The sequence below is a fragment of the Acinonyx jubatus genome, chromosome B3 (genome assembly GCF_027475565.1).
Source record: "Acinonyx jubatus isolate Ajub_Pintada_27869175 chromosome B3, VMU_Ajub_asm_v1.0, whole genome shotgun sequence".
Lineage (NCBI taxonomy): Eukaryota > Metazoa > Chordata > Mammalia > Carnivora > Felidae > Acinonyx > Acinonyx jubatus.
Genome location: NC_069386.1, coordinates 61,502,472 through 61,526,730, shown reverse-complemented (window position 1 = coordinate 61,526,730; position 24,259 = coordinate 61,502,472). Strand labels below are relative to the sequence as shown.

Below are 24,259 nucleotides of genomic sequence, written 5' to 3'. Positions count from 1 at the left end.
GAACATAAGACCTTAGAGTCAGAAAGGCTCAGGTTTGAATTCCATCTAGCTATGTGACCTTGGGCAAGTTACTTAACTTTTTTGAGGCTGTTTCTTCATCTCCAACGTGGAGATAAATAGTAACTACCTGATAGGTTGGTATGAGACAAATGAGATGAGGAACCTAAGTGCTTAATATGGTGCCAGCACATACTAAAGCCATGGATGTTGCTACTGTTATAACCGATCAGACCTTTCCAAAGCTGAAAAGGCTGCCTTATGGAACAGACAATAGGTACACCATCATGGAGAGTCTTTTAGCTGTCGCTGGAGAGGGCTCCATAGAGATGTTGTGGAGGATTCTCTAGGGTCCATGGGAGTATTCACAAAAGATGACCTTGGGGCCCATTCTGTCTCCAAGCTGCCTTGATTCTCTGATTTCTCTGACTGCTTACCCTTGGTCGGGGAGAGGCACTTAGAGAAGCGTATTCACTTTCAGGCCACTAGGGGGCCATTTGGTTGCCTGCAACAGGAATACACTAATGGTTTCTTAATGACTCAGGCACCAGGGAGATCAGGCTCAATTATATCTGAAAGCATTTTGAGTTCCTAGGGTAAAAGACACTATGTAAATCCGGATAATAAATAGGACTTATTGATGACAGTTTAAAGAATCTGGCACTGTTTCGTTTGGAGAAGAATAGGGTGAGAGGAACTGAATGAGGGCTTTGAGTATATGTATTCCTTAGCATAGAAAAGAGTGATGGGCTATTTTCCTAGCCCACTGGGAACGAAGCAAGAAGAAAGTTTACTTTGCAACACAAGAAATGCAGAGTGCATCCAAGAAAGAGGATGGAAGGAGGCTTTGGGTTGGCCTTACCTGAGTCTTTCCAAATAATTCACCTTAGTACAGTTCATCTGATCAGTTCTGCCACAAAGACCAGAAAGCAGGGAAGAGAGGACAACATCCAGAGACAATTCAGAGATTTTTAACTTAACAGGTTACCCTGCGGGGGGGGGGGGGGGGTGCCTCTGGCCAACTTGGAAGCAGTATAGGGAAGGAGCAGTTGTCTTTTCCCCATCAGCCCACAAAAGGCAATAAACATTCCAAATAGTTGATGTCCTTAAAATTTCTCAGAAAGTACAAAGGCAGGCTATTCCTGGAGATAGCATCCAGTTGACCACTGCTAGTGACAGATTCACACCTGGATCTCAGGAATGAGAGAGAGAGAGGCTGGGTTACAGGCCTGTGGTTTAAGCAGCTGATCAACACACTTAGTTCTGGTAGCCACTTGACTTCTGTACAGCTGAGGTAGCAGGGCACCAGTGCTACAGAGGAGCTTCCTTATAAAGAGGCAGGTGTTGGGAAGGCAAAGGTAGGTCCTGTTGGGGAGGAGGGAAAATGGGTAGGGCAAAGAGGGTCCTGCCCCACAGAGTCAGAAGCCAGGAGTCAGGCTCACACATGCTGGGGAGGGGGAGGTCACCCACAGGACCCCCGCCACCACCACAGTCCTCTGCCCACTCACCAGCACACAGGCACAGTCTCACATACCAATTAAGACACCCAAGCAGTCCACTCACCCAGCTCTGGGAACACAGGAAGTAGAATTCAAGGAGGAGGGAACCAGAAATTCTGGAAATCCTTACCCAGAGTGGAGGAAACAGAAGGCAAGGGAGGAAGACAGAGGATGGGGAAGGCACAGGGGAAAGCGGCTACTGAGAGTCGAAGCTTGGCTAGGGGACATTGTAACCGACCAGACCGTAGGGAGGACAAACCTCACAAGAGAACCGGCACGTTGGGGGGGGGGGGGGGTGGCGAGAAGGGGACAACAGCCCAGACTCTGAGGCCCAGAGGGGATCAGAGAGGAGTAAAACTCTGAGAACCACACTCCACGGGTTCAGTGCAGCCTCTTGAATCCAAATCAAGCCCAAAGCTGGGAATCGGGCACCCCAAAAAGCGGGATCTGAAACCTGTTGCAAACTTCAGGACTAAGGCGAGTCTGGAGAGCCCCGCTCAGCACGTGGTTCCCAGAAACTTCGAAAGGTCTCGCAGCCTGACTCCGGGCTCTAAGAGAATAAGAGAGGAAATCGGGAAGATTTCAGCACCGCTCCAAAGTCCAGCCCCGGCCGGGGGTGGGGAGCAGGGAAGGGGCGCGACCAGCTGCGACCACAGTGAGTGTTCGGGGACGCTTAGCTGCCTGTGCAGGACGTGGGCCAGGTTCGCTAGGAGTGAAAGGGTTCAGGAAACCCGCCCGGAGGGCACGTGGAGCGGGACGCCGGCCGAGAACATGAGCATGAGAGTGGTATCACCCCGACTTTGGGGGGTATACTGAGGCCTGGGGGCCGCAGCCGTTATTGCTGTTCCACCTGTCACTTCGGACAGTGGGGAGCGAAGGACAGAGGCGCCAGAGTTGACAGCTCCTTGCTCTGACCACCCCTCCCCGCCCCCTTTCCAGTTCAGCTCCCCGCCCCAAACGGCGCCGTTCCCCTTTTAAAGAAGCGCCCGGGGCTCCCATCGTCTCCGCGCCAGTTCGCGCGGGGCTGCAGCGACGTTGCCCTTTTAAGAACCAGCCTCCTTTAACTCTCTCCTAACGGGGCGTCCCGGAGGGGCTTGCGGCGCCCAACACAAGCCCGCCTCCCCTCGCGGCACTTCCGGACCCCGGCGTCGCCCTTTTAAGAGGCAGCCCCCAGCAGCGCTCCCCCCGCCCCCTGTTGCCGGCGCGCGAGGTGGGGGAGCCGGGCTGGAGCGGAGCGCGCCGTCCGCGCGGCCACTGGAGACCGGGCGGCCGGCGGCCGAGCAGGCGGCGGCGGCGGATGGGGACGCGGAGCCGGGCGGCTGTGGCGGCTGTGGCTGTGGCGGCGGCAGGGAAGCAGCTGACGGGCCGGCGGCGGCGGCGGCGCTGGCGGCAGTGACTGGTCCAGGCCCCGGCGGCGGCTGCAGCGACGCGGTGGAGGGCTGCGGGCGAGCGGCGTGAGGAGCGGCGGAGGAGCGCGGAGCTGCCGAGAGCCGGGGGCGCCGGGCCGCCCCTTGTCCAGTCCTCGCAGGCCGCCAGGCCCCCTCCAGCCGGGGCCGTGGAGCACCGGGGCAAAGGCCGGGGCCCCCCCATGAAGGAGCGCGACGCGGCCCCGGCCGAGCGGGGCAAGCCGGCCACCTACACCGGGGACAAGAAGGCGAAGATGGCGGCCAAGACCAACAAGAAGTGGGTCCGGCTCGCCACCGTGTTTGCCTACGTGCTCTCCGTGTCGCTGGCCGCCATCGTGCTCGCCGTCTACTACAGCCTCATCTGGCAGCCGGTGGGCGCCGGGACCTCGGGGGGAGCCGCCGGCCCGCCCCCCGGCGGCTCCAACGCCACCGGCCCGTCCGGGACTTCGGGGGCGGCGGCCGGGCCCAATGCCACAGGGTCGTCCCGCCGCGAGGCACCGCGCGACGCGCCCCCGCTGCAGGCGGCGCAGCCCATGCCTCCGGAGCCCTCTGCAGACAGTCCCCCGGCCGGGCCGCTGGAGCGGCCGCGGGGACCGGAGGAGGACGAGGAGGAAGCGGCGGCGGCGCCCGGGAGTCGTTGAGCCCCTCCGCGCCAGGGGCGGCCGGGAACCATTCTCCCCTCCCCACGCCCGGAGGCAGGACTTTGCAGCAGGACGGGGCGGGGAGCCCGCGGGACTGACCCCCACGGGGGTGAACGCCCTCTCTCCCCGCAACGATCGCCACCTCGCCCGGGGAGCCAGGGGCCTGCATCCCGATCTTCAAGCCAAGGGACCACGATTCGCCGGGGGCTCGGGGTTTGGTCTTCCCAGGACCGTGCTGCGCCAGGGCTCTGAGCCATAAAGGGAATGGGGGGAGGGGTGGGGAGATCCCAGCTCCGAACCCTTTTTCGCCGCTAGCTCTTGTGTATCCTACGTGCAGGAGTGACTCGGGCTTTCCCCCAAGACTCAGGGGAAGGAGGGAGCTGTAGGGGCTCTTCTTTAATAAGCTGAAGCTCTCACAAGGAGGAGGGCACCAAAAGTAGTGGAGCTCAGGTACGTCAACCTAGTTGCAGTGGCCACAGATGCATTTAATTTATAGATCCCTGTATATAGTTGTTGACATATGCACTAGAAGCTATAATTACACAGAACTATATGTATCCTCCCACAACCCTGGTTAGCTTCCGACCGATGGGGTCACGCAAGGGCTATTTGCTGGCCCCCAAAGTGCAGCTAACCAGAAGGGCACAAACACTGTTTTTTTATCATCATCCACTCTCTCCCCTTTACCCCCTCCTATTTCAGAAAGATTAGGTTTATGGCCCAAAAGAGTATAATCATTCTTAGACTTGAGAGGACAGGGGGAAACCTTAGAAGAAGTAGAAGCAGTTTAGGGAGGGTGGAGAACGAACTAATCCCCTCCTCTTCCCACCCTAGTGCCCCCACGGAAGAGGCTTCCTGTTGCGGCCCTAAGTATCTGGATATGGGCCAGGGAAGAAGGAAGGGAAAGAGCAATGCCTCTGTGCTTCAATCCTTGGCCTTCTCCTCACAGAGTTCTTTTAGGAAGAGCAAGCTTTTGTAAGTAGAGTGGCTCACAAGTGTTTTTATTTTATTTCTGCTCCTCAAGATCTTGTCTTGTTCCAGTAATCACCCTTGCCTTCTTCCCTCTTTGCTGAGCCTGTGACAATGTAGCCCTGCAATTAGGGCCAAATTTGTTGTGAAACCAGAGCGTTGAGCACGTTGTCTGGTTTTGACTTGTATTATAGAACCAGAAAGGCTAAAAAGTGAGCTTCAAACTCAGGATTGTGCTTTGATAGCCGGTTAATAGACCAGCCGTGGGAAGGTTACATTGGCTTGTCTTTACGTCTCCTGATAAACCTACTTATTTGCAGCCTATACTTTGAGATGAAAAGCACCAAGAGAAATGACATCTGTATAGTTCTGGGACAGCAAGAATTCTACATACTCAATTTGGATTCCATTTCCTTCTGCCACTTGCTTTTAGGCAATTGAGTGTGGGTAGTGACAAGATATCAAACCCCTTAGTGTTTCCTTTTTGGGAAATGAGGCACTTTTTAAAAAACAAAAACAAAAACTTATCCACCTGAGTCCTGAAACAGTTGGTCTCTCCAGTTTTTTGGCCTCCACTCTAGTTAGCTCTGATCCAAGTTTACAGGACAACAAGCCTTGCTTTAAGCCATGTTCTGTTGTGGGCAAGGTAACAGCAGCTGAGCTGTCATAGCCTGGGAGCAGGCTGGTCGCACCCCCAAGGTGTCTTGGCTGGAGGAGATTTCTGAGCAGCTGATGTGACTTTGGTCATTAGGAAGCCTTTGAGGCCTTTTTAAATTTTTGGTGGGGGGTCTGGGGGTGGGGAAGAAACATAAAATGCCACTTTATAACTTCAATAATAGCCTGTAATTTATATTTATTGTGTGAATTTTTAGTCCTATATTTTAATAATTTGTAAATTGATCTCTTATTCCAAGAATCCTTTGAACTTGCCGGAGAACATCTGGGAATCCAGTCCCCTGTCCCCATCCCTGCATTCTGGACTGTTTAATCCACTTTGGGATGGATCAAAGAGTCTAGAGAGACCACTCATAGGTCCAGCTGCTGGCCTCCAGACTCTAAAGCCTTCACTGGAATTGGGACATTAGCTCCAGCTCTAGCTGTGAACATGACCAGAGACATTATTTATAATTCAGCCATTTAAGATATACCTGTACTCAAAAAGTCCTGTATATTTTTTAAAAGTTTTATTTTTCAGGTGAACAAAAATACATTCTAAGAACTCTACATAAGCCTGTGTAAGTTGACCGTTTCTCTTTCGTACTCCTTGGGGAAGGAGTAGAGTTTGGAAGAAGACATGGTCTGAGATGTGGTGGACAGACGTTGATTAATAGGTGTCAGAGGAAAAAGCAATTGCCGTACTGTACTTTTGTGCCTGATGGCTTCACCGAATTGATTAAGCGTGGCAGGGATGCATCTTAGTCGGGAAGCAGTCATGGGGTCAGGTGAACAGTGATACCTAGCTCAGCCACCTTTTACCAACCTTAAAAAGGTTCAAAACAGTTCTGCTTTTAAGAGATTCTGAGCAGATAACCTAGCTGAGGATGCTCAAGGACCAGTAAGCCAACATACTAAGAATTATGACAAACACTGAGCTGGCTGAGAGCTGCGGTGAGGATAGGCCACCCGACAGCACCACTGTTCTCACCTTTAAACCACTGGCCCCTAGATAGTTCGAAAAGTGCCAACACTGGGAAAGAGGTGCTGACACACCTGCAGTGGTTGGCCAGAGCTTTGTCCACAGTGGAGCAGGTGAGAGAGCCAAATGGCTCAGAGAAGGTGTAGGTTGCTTCAAAGGTGAGGCTTTTTCACGCCCTAAAGCAAACAATAAAAGACAGGTGGGTGAAAAGCAAAATAAAAGGGATTAGCAATGCTGCAAAATACACGGCACACAGTTGAACTCAGCTCATTATTAGACAATGCTGCCCAGTACAAAGTGGAGTGAGAAGCCGTGTTGGTGGGGCCCCCTGAGGCCTGCACTTCTCCAGAGCTGTTGGGGGTAGCTTCTGTGCTTTTACATCACCTTGTAGTCTGCAGGGGAGCATGGAAAAAGTCCGCCCTTCTTTTATTTCCCTCTTCAGCCTACACAATGGCTTTTTGTGAGAGGGCTTGGTAAGGCAGAGCAGAAGGGAAGTGAAAGAGTTTCCAAGGTTCTTCTAGTTGCCCCCCCACCTTTGTGTAGACGGTGACATGTGGCTTTTGCAGTTGCACACAGCTTCACACATTGGGCACATACAGCGGTGTGTGCGGCAAGAGCCTGCTGGCTGATAAGAAGGGCACTGTTTGGCCAGAACAGGGCTGGGTTGGCGGGGAGCAGTGGCCGAACAGCTTTATTTTCATAGGTTAGAAATCAGCTGCAGAAGTGCCCGTCAGGAAGGAGAGGTCTGTGCAAAGGGGGGTTACTCTCCTTTAACTGCTTCCACCATTAGGGTCATTTCTAGGTGTTTACTTCTACTAGAAGTTACTGTGCACATTTATGCCCTGGCAGCCTGAGTTTGAAGGAGGAGATAATCTTCTTTTGAAAGTGAAGTTTTGGAGGGCGAAGGACCAGGAGTTTGCTAAGCTGTTCAGACTGAGTTTGTGTTGGAATCGTTTCTTTCCCCCATGATGCTGAGGTGCAGAGAAATGTGTCTCTGAAGTTTTAATCCTAAGAAAGACTTTTCTGCCTAACAGCTCTAGATTTCTGCACAGTATGAGAGCGCAGCTTTGGAAGCTCTTCTGTCTACCTTGTTTTCCAGTTTTCACTAGGGAATTCTAAGATGCTGTGTTCTTCAGTTGAGTATTTATATCCTGTTTTGAAAGGCTGGGTGGAGAGCATCTACTTGTTTCTACATGTTTCTTTAAGGGGAACCAAAAGGTCAGGTCCTGAGCTTTAGGGCTACCACAACTATTTAAAAGGGGCAATAATTGTCCTCCCCTTCCTGTCTGCAGAGAATGGAGGTATTTCTGGAATTGCAATGCAATAACAAAAGGGCCACAGCTGTATACTTTTCCCTTTTTTTTTTTTTTTTTTTTTGTCTCTCAATGGAGGGCAGGACCACAATAGCTTTGCTCATTTCACCGGACCAGCGCTAAGCCCGGTGCCTGGCACATAGTAGGAAGTGCCTAGAGTTGGTTGATCATCTGGTTGATCACTGCGTTAGATAGAATTGGCCTTGGTATCAGTGTGGTGTCACTGTCGTAATCCACTTGGATACACACATCCACAGCCCATAATCTGGTTCGAGGGAGTAGAAGGCTAAAGAGAAGCCCTGCAAATCACAGCTGTACCAGCCATTCTGGCCACAGTTTCTTTATGTCCAAGTTAAAGGACATGGGCTCAGCCTGCCTGTTCTTTCCAGGCACAAGACATACACAGCTGTAGTCCATGTAGTAGTCAACAGACACAACATAAACTATGTGGCCCGTTCTTTGCCCCCTCTGTTCCAACCCTACGGCCTAATGTTGAGCTATAAAAATACCTGCTTTATTGACAGTTTTGGGTCACATCTGTTTTAATTGCTGACATAGCTTGTGGGTTTCTGCTGCCAGAAAACCTGTGTTATACTCTTTGTTCCCTCCAGTAGCTAGTTTAAAAAATAAAAAAACAAGGACTTTTTTTTTTCACCACATGCCCAGGCTCTCCCAGGCTCTCCATCCTAAGTGTACAAACAGCCATGGCTCCCAAAGTCATGCACTGTGTACATGAGCCACCTGGTCAGTGGGGAGCACCTGGGCCAAACCAGTTCCATATAAACATTCTATAAACATTGGCCAAGATACTACTGAGGGACCAGAAAATTCCCACCGAATTCTTGTCCTCAAGAAATTTACAGAAATGCCAATAAGAATCTACTCTTGTCACTGCCCTGTTTTCTTAACTTCAATAATCTGCTTTTAAAATAGTTTATCAGTTAACCAGCAGTATGATTTTAACTCCCCGTAGAATATTTTCCACAAATCACTACCATTAATTCAAGAACTATTTAGTGCTTGCAGTGTGCCAAGCAAGCCTCAAAAGTCCCCAAGCCAACGTGTCCAGAGAGGCAATTATGTTGATTACCAAGAAATTCCTTTTAAATATACCTCTCTCAAAAATAAATAAACAAGCAAACAAACCTCTCTCTGCTAACCTCAGTGTTTAGAGTCATGAGTTGAGGTCTCTGCCCAGCTTATGACCTAGAGGCCACCTGCCCCCCCCCCCCCCCCCAGTAGCTCTCTACTGGTAGTCGGGGCAGTATTGTGTCATGGCAGTCAGCCTCTGTGCATGGGCAGCTCACAGCATCATGAGGGCCTGGTGAGGGGAGGCAGTGTGTTCTTGGAAGGGACCCTGAACTGGAAAATAGGAACCTTGCAGACTCCGTAATAGCACTGGTTAGGGCCTTGACCCTGCTTTTTCCTCCTAACCAAATGGGAATTCATGAGAGCAACTGGAGGTAACAGATGTGAAAGGGCTTGGAGATGTTGGGAATAGAAGTGCAGCATAGACATAGGAGGTAATGTATTTTCTAGGGAGTGTCTGTCCCTTTGGGCATAAGTGATGCCTGGAAAGAAATGCAAAGGGGCAGGTGATAAACATCATAGCAAGGCCCAGACCATCAGCGTCAGCATCACCCGGGAACTTGTTAGAAATGCCATGTCTTAGGCCCCATCCCAGGCCAACTGGGTGAGAGATTCAGAGGCTAGAGCCTGCCTTTGTGTTTTAACTAGCTTTCCAGGTGATTCTGACTCTAAAATCAAAACCACCAGCCCAGACTTTGCCTCCGATTCTATAACTTAGGGTTTAGGTGTTTCTGTTTTGACAGATGGCTACAAGGTGACTTTTGACCTTTTTTCTCAGTTGAAGCCAGCTGCGCTGCTGGGAGAAAAGCAAACACTGTATCCCCAGAGTTTGTAAGAAAAAGGGGGAGAGCCTGCTGCATTACTGGTTATCTTTTGAAGGTTCCAGGAGAACTTGCCCTGGAGAACTGGTAAAGGAGGCAGGCCTGAAAGAGTCCTCCCTCCCCCTCCCACTGATGGTGTTTGCCTCACCTCCTGCCCTGGGGCCTGCTGCTCCTGAGTCAGACCTTAAAAGGAGCAGTGGGTGCCACACTTGTTCTTTCTGGTGCCAGGTCTGTGCTATTTCACTTCGTCGGCGTCAAGTGGATGCTTAATGAGGGGCCGTGACGTAGGCAGGCCGACTTGAGAGAAAGCAGCCTCAGTCTGTGCTTCTTGCCGCTCTTCTCCCTGCCTACCCAGCCTCGAGTCCTCCCCTCAGTGAGACCGTGGCCCCCCCTGCGTCAGCCCTTCCGCAAAAGCACCGGCAGTCCTCACTCAGAGCTGCTTGCTGGGTCTGTGAACACTGATAAGTGGCTGGAGAGGCAGGGTGAAGTGGTATCTTTAGTTTCTCCTATTCCTTTGACCACACCCCCCTTCCCAACTTAGTCCCCAAAATAAGAAGATATGGCCATGTGGGGATTTTTGCCATTTCCTTTGGGGGTTTCTTGGGGGGGTGGGGGGATAGGAGGGGTTGTGCCATCTTTTCCTGTTATTCCTGTCCCTGAAGCCAGGGTTGGGACTGAAATTGACTGGTGGTCAACTCTCCAAACTTGTGCCTTGTTAGATAGCTGGCTCTTCCTTGACTGTAAGAAAATACAGTCGTGCTGCTCCTTTGGCGGGGTGGGGGGGGGGGGATCCCTTAACTCCAGGAGATCTGAGCAAACCCCACAAGGGAGTTTGTTTCTGAGGAAAATATTAAGCAAAGACTGTGGTGGGAGTTCGTGAGAGTGCCACTGATGGAAACAGAAGAGGGAATGCGCTGACCTGTGGAAGTCGGTGTGCAGAGGTAGGGGCAATGCTTGGGAATCTCGGTGACCCAGCTCGTGAGGCTCAGAACTCCAGTCAACTCCTCCAGGACAGTAAAGGAAGCTCCCTGTCCTGGAAGGCTGGGGAAACTTTACAAACCATCCCTTGTTTCCCTGAAGTGTTCTGATCCTAGTGAAGATGAGACTGGAAGAGAAGGTAAAGGAGAGGATAGGAAACAAAGTGGACAGAGATCAAACCAAATAGCTATCCATTTATTTAACACACAATGACTGAGTGCCAGGCTACTGCTGATACAGTGCCTGCTGTGGGCCGGGGATATTTTGCATTCTCTTTCATTTTCTTGACAACCCTTCAAGGTAGGTGTTACTGGCCCCATTTTTCAGATAAGAAAACCAAGGCCTTAGAGGTTTAACTTGACCAAGGTTACCCAGCTAGCTGATGACAGACCTAGCCCATGTCTGTTCCTACCCTGCTGCCTCTCCTCAAAAAACATACCTCCCTTGCAATATGGTCTGCTGCTCCCCTCTGCCCAGGTGATAGGGGCTCAGGATGGAGAGATATTCTGCCTCTTCTGCCCTCTGTGTTATGAGGCCCTGAGCTGTCATTGCTCTACTATTCTGCAGGCACCTTCCTTCTCAGTTCCTCCAGCTCTGTGCCTGGGTTCCCAATAGTGCTGTCTCATGAAGAGCTTCCCACCTTTGAGGAAAGTCTTGTCAGCTGGTTGGAGAGGAAAGAGGCATCTAAGAGGAAGTCTCCCAGCCAGGCCTTTAGTCAAAGGAGCCAGGAATTGTTGCAGCCAGGCTCCCATGACCCTGAGGTTTATGGAGGGGTGTCTATGCTTCCCTCCTTCTCCACGGCTGGTTCCATCCCAGGGGAGGAAGGTGCTCGCCCCCTTAACTGCTGCCCTGAAGAAGGCTCCCCCTTTGTTGAGAAAAGCTGTGATACTTTTCTGGCACTACAGTCTTCCTAGAGTGAAGACCGCCTTTGCTGGTCTCTGCACTCTCTAACCCCTAGTGACTCCCATGACATCCTTTCTCCTAATGTCCTTCTAGATGTTACCCTCAGAGAGAGAAACCCTATTTTTCCATAGCCCTTCTGCCCAGCTTTCTTTTCTTTTCTTTCTTTTTTTTTTTAAGTTCATTTATTTCGAGAGAGGGCACGTGAGCAGGGTAGGGGCACAGGGAGAGAAAGAGAGAGAAAGAGAGAGAATACCAAACAGGCTGTGCTCCAACTTGGGGCTTGATCCCACGAACCGCGAGATCATGACTTGAGCTAAAATCAAGAGTCAGACGCCCACCCGAGCCACCCAGGCGCCCCTTGCCCAGCTTTCTCTACTGCTTAGGTCCTGTTTGTAAGGGCCGAGCCAGAGTTCTGCCTGAATTCTGCATCCCCATCCCATAGTCAGACATACCTTGACATATACCCTCTAACGAAGGCCTGTCTATACGGTTGGTACCATGGAGGCGGGGCGGGGGGTGGCCGTTGGGAGCAGTTTGTGAATCTTAGAATTCAGATTCTTGATGATGATGGTGATGATAATGATGATTACTGTTATTATTATTTTGAGACATCTAAATTCAAGGGCTCTGCTTGAATCTGCTCTTCCCCACCTCTATCCTTTGGGAGTCATGGGTCAGGCCCAGGCCCCTGCTCCAAATACATATATGTATGACTGGAGAGCAAGAGGAAAACTTCAGTTGGAATCATTCACCCTTACCTATTCATGTCTCAGAGGGGTCTTCCCACACGCATAAGAATATTCCCAAGCCTTTTCAAAATTCCACACCAACCTCTTCCACCCCCTTCACCTTATCCCATTTCCAACCAGCTAACCAGTCTCCTCACTCCCCGCTACAGGAAGTTGGCACCACCCACTCACTGGCCTCTCTGGCACCTTCCCAGGTGCCTCAGCTGCCCACCCAACTCTGAAGCCAGGAAGCTTGCAGCCGGCCGGGGCAGCCCTCGCTGGGTCCCCGACATAGCCAGCAACAAGTCCTTAGAGTCTAGAGTCTGTCTTTGGCCCTAGCTCACCATATCTCCCAGCCCAAACCCTTCCTACTCAACCCGCGGTCCAGGAAACAGCAGCACAGCTGTCACCTGGAGCCGATTAGAAATGCACATTGCCAGGCCCCCCACAGACCTACCGAATTAGGACCTGCAATACTCTGCGCCTTAACATGTGAGAAGCACTGCTCTAAACAATCTGATCTGCTGAAAAGACACCCCCTCCTCATGCTTCCTGCAGCCCTCCCTCCCTTCCACAGTGGAGAAACCCTGAGCATGATCTGGACACTCCCTAGAGAACCCAGAGAGGCTGGTGAGTGAGGCCTGGGACCCTCAGCAGAGAGGAGCAGCCACCACCACAGGGCCAAAGAGGAGGGGAACAGAGGGGGCCACATGGGGAGATCCAGGCAGGAGCTTGGGGGGCAAAAGACACACGTGTTGAGAAAGGAAGGGGCACCTGCCTTTTCTTCGAGCAGAAGTGAGATGGTTCTCTTTGGGCTCCTCCCACCATCCCCAGCTCCTGTCAGGCTCTTGCAGCCAAGAATGGCTCCTGCTGTGCAGCCTGGGGCTGCTGGATGCCTGAGTTTCTCCCTCCCTCTTGCTGGCAAAGTCACCATCGCCCACCGGCTGCACTGCTGGTAGTGGGTGCTCAGGAAATGTTTGTTGAATTGAGAGGAAGCCACAGCTTGTGCGGAGTCTGAATAATTCACCAGCCGTGGGCCTCAGGGGAGGGGCAGGAACAGAGACTAAGTAGGAAAGACAAGTCCTGAAGTTGTACTTCGCCAGAGTCGCTGTTTCTCTGTCCCTCGTCTGAGTCCTTGCTATTGCATGACCTTGGTGCAGGGAGGTGGTGGGGAAGAGGAAGTAGGAGATGGCAGGAAATGGCCCTGGGCTGCAGGGCTGCCCTCTTCCCTCCCCTTGGGGTACACTTGAAGTCTGACCTGGGTAGGGGGGAGGGTGTCCCTGCTGGTGAGCTTTCCACCCTACTGTGGAGGGGCGGGGCGGGGGAGAGGCTATTCTCTCACCATCTAACTCCATCCCATTTCAGAGAGGAGGCCTTTCTAGGAACCCTCTCTTTTGCAGAGGAGACCTGAGCTCCATTCTCCCGTCCCCCGCTCAGCCCCCACCTGCTGTGCCCTCCCTTTCTGGGCCTCAGCCTCCTCTTCCAGGAAGGCAGGAGGCTGCCAGCTGATGGCTGACGTTCCACTCGTTTGCCATCCTGTGAGTCTGGGGCTGTGAGTCACCTGGGTGCAAGGCAGAGGCATGGGAAAGGGCCCAGGCCTGGGCTGGTCCTGCCAGCTACTGAGGCTGCCTCCACCTCCAAAGCCACAGCTGGAAAGAGAAGCCAGGCCCTGGGGGTGATAGAGGCCAGGTGAGCCAGGTGCTGAGTGTTTCCAAGCCTCGCTTTCTTGCCAGCCTCAGAGACCAGGTGTGACATAGGAATACACCAGGAGCTTTACCTGCAGGTGAAAACACACCCATACACAGGGATGTGCACCTGAGATACAAGGAAGGCCAGCTCCTTGCCCTCACGATGTCACCCCACTGGAAAGTTTGCCCAACTGCTCAGCTGGACTGCCACAAGCCACCAGCAACCAGACACCCACCACGCACAAGAGTCCTGACTGCATTCTTCCCTCCTCCTCTGCCCAGCCCGGCCCCTTTGCTCCCAGGGGCTTTGCTCAGCATCTTCCCGCGGGGCCCGGACCTCCTGTCCTGCTTCTCACACCTCCTGTGCCCCTTGCTCTTTGGCCCATTCCCCTGGTGGGCCTGCTTCGTTGTGCCAAGCCCTGCTGGGCCCCAGCCTTGCCAGACCTGTCTTCTCTGGGCTCTAAGGGCCCTGCTCCTCCTTGGGGCTTGGAGCAAGTCTGTACTTCTGGCTCAGCCTGGGGGTCATTCCACCCCGAGAGCTGCTCAGAACCATCTGGCCGGGACACAGGGTTCTCCTGGGCTCCAGGCCTTGGAGGGAGCACACACACACTCGCCCCGGGCCCAGGGCTACTGGCTCCTCCTAGAGAAAGGTCAAGGGGAACCAAGTCAGTGTTTTGTGGAGAGGCAGGTTCTGGACTGGCTATCGAGACTCCTGACTCCCTTTTTGGCCCCTCTGGGGATACCGGGGCTGGGCTGGTTGCTGGGGCACTTGTGGGTCTGCTCAGCTCCACCTCGCTCTGCTTCTGTGAGTGTTCCTCCTCGCTCCGACTCTTTCTGGTACTTTGGCTTCCCTGAAACAAGAGATTGGCCCTGCTGGCTGGCGAATTCAGAGCTCAGATCCCCAGCCCGTCCCATCCTATTCCCAAACACCCACCTCCTGGCTCTCCAGCTCCTCCTTGCCTTCCTTCGTCTCCCACCTGTAGAAACACGACACATGGCAGGGTCTACTCCTACCCATGCCCTTCACATCAGTTGCTCTGTAGCCAGGGGCCCATGTTCCCAGGGAGCAACTAGACCCCAAGGGTCTCAGAGGAGTGTCAGAGCCAGAACAAGGCTCCAGGATACTTCCCTTCCAACCCGACCTTGTTCCCCAAATCCTGCCATTTCCTCTGAACGCCAGCCACTTGAGCTCCATCCCAGGTGCCCAGCTGATGTTTATGGCCAGGCCTGGGCCACCCTGAGTTCCATGGAGACTCTGGACGTGTCCCTGCCTGCACCGCCTGGGAAAGGCATGCCTGACTTCCTGGGGGAAGGCAACTGCTGTAATTACTGCGGCCTCCCTGGGCACCAGGCTCTCGCTGCTGCTGCCTTCGCTGCTGGCCTCTCCTGGAACCTCATTAACCTGCCGCCAGGCAGCCGTCAGGCAGGAGGCAGCGGCCCCGAGGCCCGGAGCATGAAGCTGGACCAGTGCTGGTCCTGACCTCCCAGGGGCAAGGGAGATCCCGGAAATCAGGAAGCCCAGATGATTCCCCTGATTTTGCTCCCTGCCCCCTGTTACCTGCGGGCCCTGCCAGTCAGCCTCTCTGTCCCCCGGGCTTTGCTTCGTGTGGCAGACACCACTGAGGATCTGCTGGGTTGCCCACCCCGAGTAGTACCACCTGCAAGAGATGGCCCACGAATCAAGCAGAGAAGAGGGCATGGCAGCCCAGCTCCTTCACCAGCTCATGCAACCCTGCTCCTCCTTTATTCCCAACTCACCTTTACCATCAGGGGACAAGGGTGGGGGCTGTAGCTTTCGGTGGCTCCTGGGACCTAAGTGGGGCAAAGGAAATGGGGAAAGAGTGGGGTGATAAAGGATCCAAGGAAGCAACACCATTTTTCCAGGACCAGGAAGCTGTCTGTCTTTCTCCTAGTCCAGTTGTGGGTGTTCTGACTCCCCAAAAGAGCCCCGGTCTGGGGATCGAGAGAGCTGGGTGCCTGTGCTCACTTTGCCATTCCTGGCTAGGTAGCTGGCTGAGCCTCTCCAGCCCCAGCTTCCTCCTATGTGAAGTAAGGGGACCAGCAGTTCTAAGAGCTCTGTCCCTACAACAGGCCAGGGACAGGGAGACTGGAGCTTTCACCCGTGAGGGACCAACTTCAAAAGGATCCCAGTGCAGACTTCCTGTGAGCCTCCTCCCCGGAACTGCTGGGGTCAGAACCCAGGGTAGGAGCTGTGGGTTTGGAGGGAGGGAAGGTGCCCTGCTCTAATAGCAAGGGAGAGGAAGGAAGATGTTCTTCCATGCCTCTTTCTGCTCCAGAAATAAGTGGCACACCAAGAGACAGAGAAAGGAGGGGAAGCAGGGGGTGGGGGGAGGCTGTGATAAAAGCCAAGGAGGGGAAGGAGTTGCGGTGGGTATTGGCTCACCCCTGGTGCCGCCCGCCCTGGCCGGGCCCTCTTCTCGAGGCTTGCTGGAGTCCTGTAGCCTGTGGAGCCAGAGAGTCAGGCTGCTGTGGAATGGACACAAGCTAGGGCAAGCCTCACACAACCACTGCCTCCCCCAGCTCCAACCCCAGAACAGATGGGGGAAAGGTGGGGGACCCGGTGCCCGCCCTGAGCCCAGGGCCCAACCAGAGGGCCCAGGAAGACTCTTAACCACCCTGGAGACGGTCTCACCAGCCCTCCAAGAAGCACCCACAGTTAATCCTGCCCTAAGCCCCACAAGCATGTCAGTCCAACAAGCTGCCCAGCCCTGCCACCCACGTGGGCTTGGCCTTGTCCAGGTCCCACGGGCGGCGCCAGTCACCCTGTGCGTCTCTGTGCCTGGCCACACGGGCCAGGTCGATCTGTTCCCGCTCCTGCTTCCACTGGGCATAGTCCCAGCCCACTTCCTGGGGTCCCCCCACTGGTCGGTGGGGAACCGGGCCTGGGACCAGGCCTGGACTCTGGGGCTCCCGAGCACCCTGCAGGGAGAAGACACTCAGCACCACGGGGTAGAAGCAGGAAGGCCTGGGCTTGGAGTGGAAATCTGGATACTACTAACCCCTTCCTCTCCAGGTTTCCACGTCCCCGTCTAAAAATTAAATCCATTCCGTCTCTAACGTGTTGTTTGCCATAGATACGGTTTCCATCCACTTGTTAGCTGTGTCTTTTGGGCAAGTTACTTAACCTCTCTGTGTATCATTTTCTCATCTGTAAAATGGGGATAATAATAGCACCTATCCACAGGGTTATAGGGGAGGGAGGGTATGGACAGGCCCAGAGTGGAGAGGCATCTGGCAGCAGTCAGCAAGAGCCAGTAGTAGGGGCTGCTGCCACCTAGAGGTCACACCTGGCACACGGCCAGTCCCCTGCAGCCTCCTGGCCCACCCCAAGGCCCGTCAGAGATCCAGTTAGGGTAAGGGGCTGACCTCTGACTTCTCCTGTCTCTCACTGCAAGGCCCGCCCAGCGTGGAGACTGGCCAGAGAAAGGAAGAAAGGGTGGGAATTTTTGCTTATGCTACCTGGGCATGTCCCCATAGATGAGGGACATATGTGACTCAGCTTCTCTGCCTCCCCCAAATGAGCACTGCCACTTTCATGTCCCCATCCTCTCTTGAAGATGTACCTTCCGTGCCGAATCCGAGCTGACGGCCATCTGCATGGAGGGGGTCCGGCCCAAGCCCCCTCCAGGTGACCCTCCTGCCCCCCGGTTCTTTGCTCTGGTGGGCTTCTCACTTACGATCCGCTTGGCCTGGAGGAGGTGAGGATGGGTGGTGTGGCACAGCCAGGTAAGAAGAGGCTGTCGGCCTAGTGCCTGGGCTTCCCCCGCCCACCCTGCTTACCTCAGCTCTGTTCTCCATGGTCACAGCCAGCTCCACCCGGTCCCCCAGGCAGAAAGTACCAGTGTGATACTCCACCTCCTCGTCCTCAAGCATCGCACTGGCTGCTTCAGGTCCAAGGGATCTCACCCAGTTCCGGCTGACCACCCGCTTCTCCTGCGGAATGGGATGCCATGCCCTCAGGCCACATGGGCAGGGCTGAGCAGAGCTGGGCACTGAGTCCTCTGGGAGGTTCCCCAAGGCTGGCTTCCAGCCCTGGACCTCCCTGGAATGCCCATAGAGGAGCTGATTCTATGGGGCATTCACATGCCAGTGGCATTAGGTTATCCAGGCCCTGGGGCCACCCTGGGGCCCAAGATGCCATAGCAGCCTGTCATCTCTGAGCTGGGAAATCCAAAGCACTCGGACAATGGGGCTTTGTCCCTCCGATACTGCTCCTGGCTTTCGGCCCCACTTCTCTGTCCCTGTAGGGTTTGGGTTTTAGGAGTAGCCTGTGGTTTACAGCACAGGTGCAGGGCTATGGGACTGGGAAAGGGTATGGGGAGGCTTCTATTCGGTGGCCTTTCAGCTGTGGCCCTTTGGGTGCAGGGGAACTGGGTGGGCTGGGCTGCAGAAGGCTGGGAACTGACGGGTGAGCCCCAGAACTGTGAGTGGAGGAAACAGAGGAGCAGGAGCAGTTGTCTTCCCCTGACGCAGGCTGGGCCTCCACCTCCTCGCAGGGCCGGGTCCCCAGGGCCTGGCATGGTGCCCTGTAAACTACAGACCCTCCGTCAGCACTCGCAGAGCAGCTACAGGAGTGAACAACCCACGCTGTCACCCCGGGGTGGGGCTTACGCCGGGAACCTGGCTGATAGTGACAGTGAGGCCATCAGGTCGGAGGAATTCCTGCGCGGTCACAGCCATGCCCCCCTGCTCCGCCTGCCGACGGTCTTCCTGGATCTCCTACGGGAGGGCCCGGGGTCAGCACAGGCCATGGCCCCCCAGACGCACACAGACAGGCCTACACAGAGAGACACCAGTGGGACACCAGGGGGCAGAGGCACGGCATCACAGAGTCCCCAAGGTCCTCTCAGAGTTTCTGAGATGAACCACATGGCCCTAACCCTGGCCCCAGGCCTAGAGCCTGCAGGGAGAGACCGCCATGCAGGGGTCTGCGAGACAGACAGGGAGTGCCCACCCAGCTGCCCTTCCCCGCCCATCACAGCCCGCTCACCTGGTACCTGCGGAGTAAGGCCTGGTTCTTCTTTCGAAGGGCCACTATCCTCCGATCCAGCTCTGCATCCTTCTCTTCCTGCCTGCTCAGGGGTGACTCAGCTCCGTGAGGCCCCTGCAGAGGGCAGGGGGCCCAAGCTCCTGACTGCCGGGCCCATCCCTTATCAGGCCCCTAACTTTCACATTCACCTGAGAACCATATTCTTACCACGAATGGACCCGGCTCTCCGGAGCTAGGCTCACGAGGGGGGATGGCACATGGAAGGTCCCAAGTCCCCACCCTACTAGGCTTGTCTGCCCGGCTCTCTGCCTCCTCAGGGGTTCAGATCAGGGCCTCATACGGGGCCCTCCGCTCTCAGCAGTGGGCTGCCCCTCCCCCGGGCTCTCCAGGGAGCTCCACTGCCGAGAGAGCCTGCCGAGCTGGAATGAGAGTTATAAATGGCTCTGGCAGCGGAACCTGCCGTGACTGGGAAGTTGCCAGGGGATTCAGGAGGTCGAGGAGGGGAGCTGTTTGGCTCCCAGGCCCAGAACCACGGTAAAAAAGAGAAGCCCCTGCTCTGTCCTGGGCTCCCAGGCCCCGGGCCCCACTTCCCAGGCTTGCAGCCCAGCCTGTGGGAAAGAGCCACCTTCGCGAGCCCAGCCTTTCCAGGCCTGAGCTTCTTTCCGGCAGTCGGGGCAGGAGAGAGCCAGCTCCATGGGCAGGCCCAGCAGAGGAGCCACCCTAAGCAAACCATGCCTCTGCCCCGAAATCCCCCGGTCTCTCCCTGTGTGGCTGCAGGGTCTCCCTTGTAGCCAAATGTCCCTGCCCAGCCCCCTGCAGGCCTAGGCACAGCCCTGTTCCTCCCAGGCCCAGCTGTCCCCAGCTGCCCCCAGAGTGTGGCTGCCTGGTGTCCCGGCCTCCTCCCAGCCCCCAGAAGCCCCCCGCCAAAGGTGAGGTGCCACTCACAGCCGAGTGCATGGCAACAGTGGGCACTGAGAGAATTCCAGAGCAGCCCCAGGGGAGCCAGAGCCGGAGGGAAGCCGGAGCCGCCGAGCCACCACCGGAGCCGGGCCTCTGCTGGCCTCTCCCTGCCGGCTTCACTGCTCAGCACACGAGATCATGTTGTGATTACAAAAGACTCCTCTGGGCTCACAGCCAGGAATGCTGTCGCCGCCGCCCCCACCCATCCACTCTCAGAGGGCAAGGACCAGGGCACTGGCCCTGCCCAGCACCTCTCTCCCTGCCCCGCCCCAGCGTCCCCAGAGACAGGGCAAGAACCTTTCTCTGTCAGGTTGGGCCACGCAGGGGGCCTGGCTGCCCCAGGCCCTGCCTTCTCTGAGGCTCTATGCCCAGCGGAGCCCCAGCCTGGACGCACCTGCAGAGGGATGGGCAGCCAACAGAAGCCTCCATTCCTCCCAGGAGTAAAGAGCCTACAGGATGCAGCTGAGCCCATCGGGCATCCTAGTCGGAGGGCCCCCACCTCAAATGAGCCTCTCCCTATTTGTCCTCATCAGCTCTGGTTTCAGGAATTTGAAGGGAACAAGAAGCTCACCTCCCCTCGGCCACCAAATACTACTACATACCTGACATAACACCATTAGTCATTCCTTTAGGTTGAACAGTGTCTTCCCTGTGTTTTAAAGTACAGCCACTCCAGAGAGGCTCAGCTGTCCAAGTCTCCCCTCGGTATGGGGAGATGGGCCTTCCCTCAGGGCCCATGCCACCGCAGCCCAGAGCCGGCCACTCAGGGTCCCAACTCTGGGCGCTTCCTGGCCTTGCTCTCCAGGACTGGCCTTTCATCCTCTCCCACCCTGAGAAAGGAGGCAGCCTTTCTCAGGAAAATCTCTCTCCAAATCTTCCCAGTATGGCTGAGGGAAGCGGCTTGCCTGGCAGTCCCACTCTTAGAGGCCCTGGGAGCTGAGGCTTGGGGTGCTGGGAGGAGGGGTGTCTCTCTGTATCAAGGGTACCTATGGTCTATTTCAATAGCTACAGGGACCCGACCTCCAAGACCTGATGGGAGGGAGAGGTCCCTGCATCCCCCACATTCCTGATGGAACAGGCCTCAGTTTCGCTAATCCCATGATCTGTCTCCAGAGCAGAAATCCTCGCTGCCCTTTCACTCCTCCCCAGACCAGCCCAGGCAGCCAGAGTTTCAAGGTCTACTCCCCTTGACCCATCCGTTCCTGCCCCCCTCCCATCCCTACCATGGTTAGCCTTTTTCCTGGCCAGGCCTTCACACAGAACCCCTGACCCACAGCCAATCTCCACAGCCCCAGAGTTCCCATCCTGCTTGGAAATGCCACCACAGTCTCTTCCTTTCCTGCCGGATGTTCCCACTGAGTCAGACTCCCAGCAATGGTGACGTACCCAGTCTCCTCTCCCTCTCTTTTTCTCTCTCTCTCCTCTCCCTCTCCTTCTCCCACCCTCTCTGTGTGCTACCTCACACAGGATGCTGAGTTTCATCCTAGCCCCCAAAGGCCCTGGTGGTCTGGCCCCCAAGCTTCCCACCACCTACCCCACACCGTGTTGTTGGACCCGGGAAGCCTGCACAGCACCAGCCTGAGATGGAGCAACGCAGCAGCTGAGACCTAATGTTCTCCATCATCTTTGGCTCTCAAACCAGGTCCGGGGCAGTGGGGTGTAGATACAGGAGGCTACAGGGGTGAGGCAAGGTCGGCTGTGCCCCTCACCCCTGTTCCCAGCCAGGGTCAGGGCAGGACAGCGGCAGGGAGACAGGAAGCACAGGTAGCAATCCGGCCATCCCATAGGGAGGGTGACACCCCCCCCCCCTTCTGGAAGGGCCTGCAGGGAGAGACCGCCTAACCTAGTGAAGGTCCCCAGGCCCATCGGGCTGCAGGCCCACATTTTCTAGGACAAACCAGTGATCAGATAGGGCCCCACAGTTGCTGGCCGTGTGCTTGCCAAATGTTACTCACACAATACGTCGTCCCTCAGAGCAGCCCCTACATTCTCCTATTTTCTCCAGAGTCTGAAGTTTGCTTGTCTGCTCCCCAAATGGACAGAGGCTCTCTGAGGGCAGAAATGGTATACCGAGTGCCTCCAGATCCCCAGGGCCCGGCATAGTGCCCTTATAAACTACAGACCCTCCCCAAGCGCTCGCAGAGCAGATACAGGAGGGAATAACCTGCGCTATCCCGTGCGTGGCTGTGGGTGTCCTACGTATGTGCTTTGACTGCCTTTCTCTCCACCCAGAAACACACGCAGCGCTGAGTAGTGGTAAAGGCCCCTATGAGGGGTAAAGAAAGGACCCCTGTCTGGGGGAAGTGGGAGACACCATGTCTCTGTTACTCCATGCCACCACTAGGGGACAGCAGAGTCACAAATCCTGATGAGGTGTGGGCTCTCTTCCCCTTCTTCCCTCCAGCTCCCCAGCTCCTCTCCCTCAAGTCTCTATAATCCCCAGACTGGAGAACTCCCAACTCCGCCATCTTAGAGAAGCTACACAGTTGTAGAAGCCTTATTTTATTGATGAGAAGTGCCAGAGAGATAGCACCACCTGCCCAGGCCACACTGCCTTTTGTGTCACAGGTGAGACTAGGAGCCAAGGCGCCTGCCACCCAGCTGTGCACTTTCCTGCCCCTCACCCCCAGGTGGCCCCCAAAACATCGTTTCTGCAGATACTTCGCTCTGTGCCCTCCTCTTCCCTGCGCTGAGGCGGACCCATTGTCCTGGCACCTCAGCCATGGGTCCTGGTCAACAGCTCTTCCCTGGCTCCCTCTCAGGTGGCCTGCCAGCTGGGCCCGTGGCCACACACCTGGAGTGTGCTGTATTTGGGTGGTATTTGTGGTCCGTGGTATACATACCCAGAGCCCATCCTGAGGACAAGATGGCTGCAAATCTGGGGATTGTCACTGAGGAGGAAAGAGGAGAGAGGCCTGCAAGGGAGGAAGGGACTCTCTGGACCACGCACCAAGACTGGGAGCCCAGATCTGACAGAGACCCCACTCCTGGGCCTCATTTACTGTTTCCAGAATGTCTGCCCCTGCCCAGGGCTGATGAATAAAACGTAAGCACTCCAGTCCTTGCCCTTCCTCAGCCTTGACATAAGATGCGTCAGAGTGGGATGGGGGAGTCCGAATTAATTTCACTTTCATTGACTGTATGACTTTAGGGCAGTCCCTTATCGCTCTGGTCCTCATCTGTAAAATGAGGTGTACCTACTCCTCCAAGTCATTGGCAGATGAAAGGAAATGACACGTCTTATCTATATCTGGAACAACACGCCTCCCAGAGTCAAGCTCAACATAGTTTTCTTCTTGCCTCCGGGAACCGTGATAGCCAGCTCGTGGATGCTACCACTACAGCATCCTTTGAGGGGCCCCAAAAGCTGCCTCCTGCCAGCCTGCTGGGATCTGAACACACTGAAGACTTCTGAAGTGTGAGGCCCACTTGTGACCTGATAGGGAGATCCTGAGGCACCCCCTCAGCATCCTCTCTGAGCCTCCCTTCATGATGACCCCTGCCCAGCAAATCCTGTAAGGCCAGGCTCCTGCCCCACCCCCTGCAGGGAGTTCACCTTGACTCCTCCCCTCCCTCATGCCTCGTCCCCTCTGAAGTCCCAGGCTCTGGCTGCCATCTCTGGCCAGCTAGCACCGATGCTGCCAGAAGCAGTCCCCGTGCTTCACCTGCCTCTGGATCCCACTAGGCCCAGTTCCAGGCTCACATCCCAGTGTCTGGGAACCATTCCGGGCTGGGGCCAAACCCTTAGAGATCACTGGGGCCACTTTCCCCACTCTGGGTGGGTGGTTGAGTATTGAGGAGGAGGGCGGGCAAGGCTGGATTACATGAGCACCCAGACAATAGGCAGGCGACCCTCCAAATAGGGAGAGGCAAGAGGGTGGCTTAAAGCCTCCTGGATTTCCTTTCCTGCAAACCCACTCTCCATCAGGGCCATTCCTGGCCCAAGAAACTGCTTTCCTGCCTCCTCCTGACCTGAGATCTATGCAAGGCGATGCAAGCCTCTCAGGGCAGACCAGGCCCAGCCCTGGGTGGGGAGGACTCAGAGCACATGAAGTAGGGCCAGGACACGCTCTGGGCAGGCTGCAGCCACAGGGGCAGTCTGGGCCTCGCCTTTCCCCAGAACACGCATGCCAGAGCAGGGTGGGGCTGAAGCCCTTTAAGGCATCAGGAGGCAAAAGTCTGATCTGGGGACCCACTCCTCCATTCTGCTTTCCAGGGCACACCCAAGGCTGGGACATCACATGCCTTCCAGCTCCTGGCCCAGCAGTGAGAGATGAAGCCCCGGGTTCTCCCTTGTTTGGGGCTCTCTTCTCCATGACAGGTGCAAAGGTGACTCACAGTGTTCTCCCAGGACCCAGGACCCACCCCTGCCCCCAACCCCTAGCCCAGAGCTGCCCACAACCAGAGGCTGAGTGCCACCCTGTCAAGAGCTGGCCCACAACATTAACGTTAAACGGGGTATCTACTGCGTACTTGACCTGGCCGAGGCAATGAGGGAACCGAGAGGCAAGGATCCAGACTCCACCTTACTGGCACTTGCCAACACCAGGCCATGTTAGCCTGAAGCCAGGGCAGCACAGGGCACGGGCCAACCGAGGAATTTTCCGACTGATCCTCAAG

At 55.5% G+C, this 24,259-nt stretch overlaps 2 protein-coding genes across 7 annotated transcripts; one reads left to right on the top strand and one right to left on the bottom strand.

Moving 5' to 3' along the window:
* Positions 1-2,493: 2,493 nt before the first annotated feature.
* INAFM2 (InaF motif containing 2) lies at positions 2,494-5,741 on the top strand. The gene is made up of 2 exons (XM_027066931.2): positions 2,494-4,518; positions 5,427-5,741. The coding sequence occupies exon 1, from the start codon at positions 3,085-3,087 to the stop codon at positions 3,541-3,543; it is 459 nt and encodes a 152-aa protein (XP_026922732.1). The 5' UTR covers positions 2,494-3,084; the 3' UTR covers positions 3,544-4,518; positions 5,427-5,741.
* A 4,782-nt stretch (positions 5,742-10,523) lies between these two features.
* CCDC9B (coiled-coil domain containing 9B) lies at positions 10,524-19,783 on the bottom strand. Of its 6 annotated transcripts, XM_053224166.1 has the most exons (12): positions 19,625-19,783; positions 18,680-18,793; positions 18,301-18,408; positions 17,470-17,622; positions 17,253-17,378; positions 16,409-16,608; positions 16,073-16,131; positions 15,427-15,480; positions 15,227-15,326; positions 14,603-14,645; positions 14,460-14,519; positions 13,981-14,308 (listed from the first exon to the last, which is right to left on the bottom strand). In XM_053224166.1, the coding sequence occupies exons 1-12, from the start codon at positions 19,634-19,636 to the stop codon at positions 14,129-14,131; spliced, it is 1,209 nt and encodes a 402-aa protein (XP_053080141.1). In that variant the 5' UTR covers positions 19,637-19,783; the 3' UTR covers positions 13,981-14,128. The 6 variants fall into 6 exon arrangements, with proteins under 6 accessions (XP_026922733.1, XP_026922735.1, XP_053080139.1 ...); XM_027066932.2 differs by having other exon boundaries at positions 10,524-14,519; XM_027066934.2 differs by having other exon boundaries at positions 10,524-14,519; positions 18,301-18,466; positions 19,625-19,640.
* Positions 19,784-24,259: the final 4,476 nt, after the last annotated feature.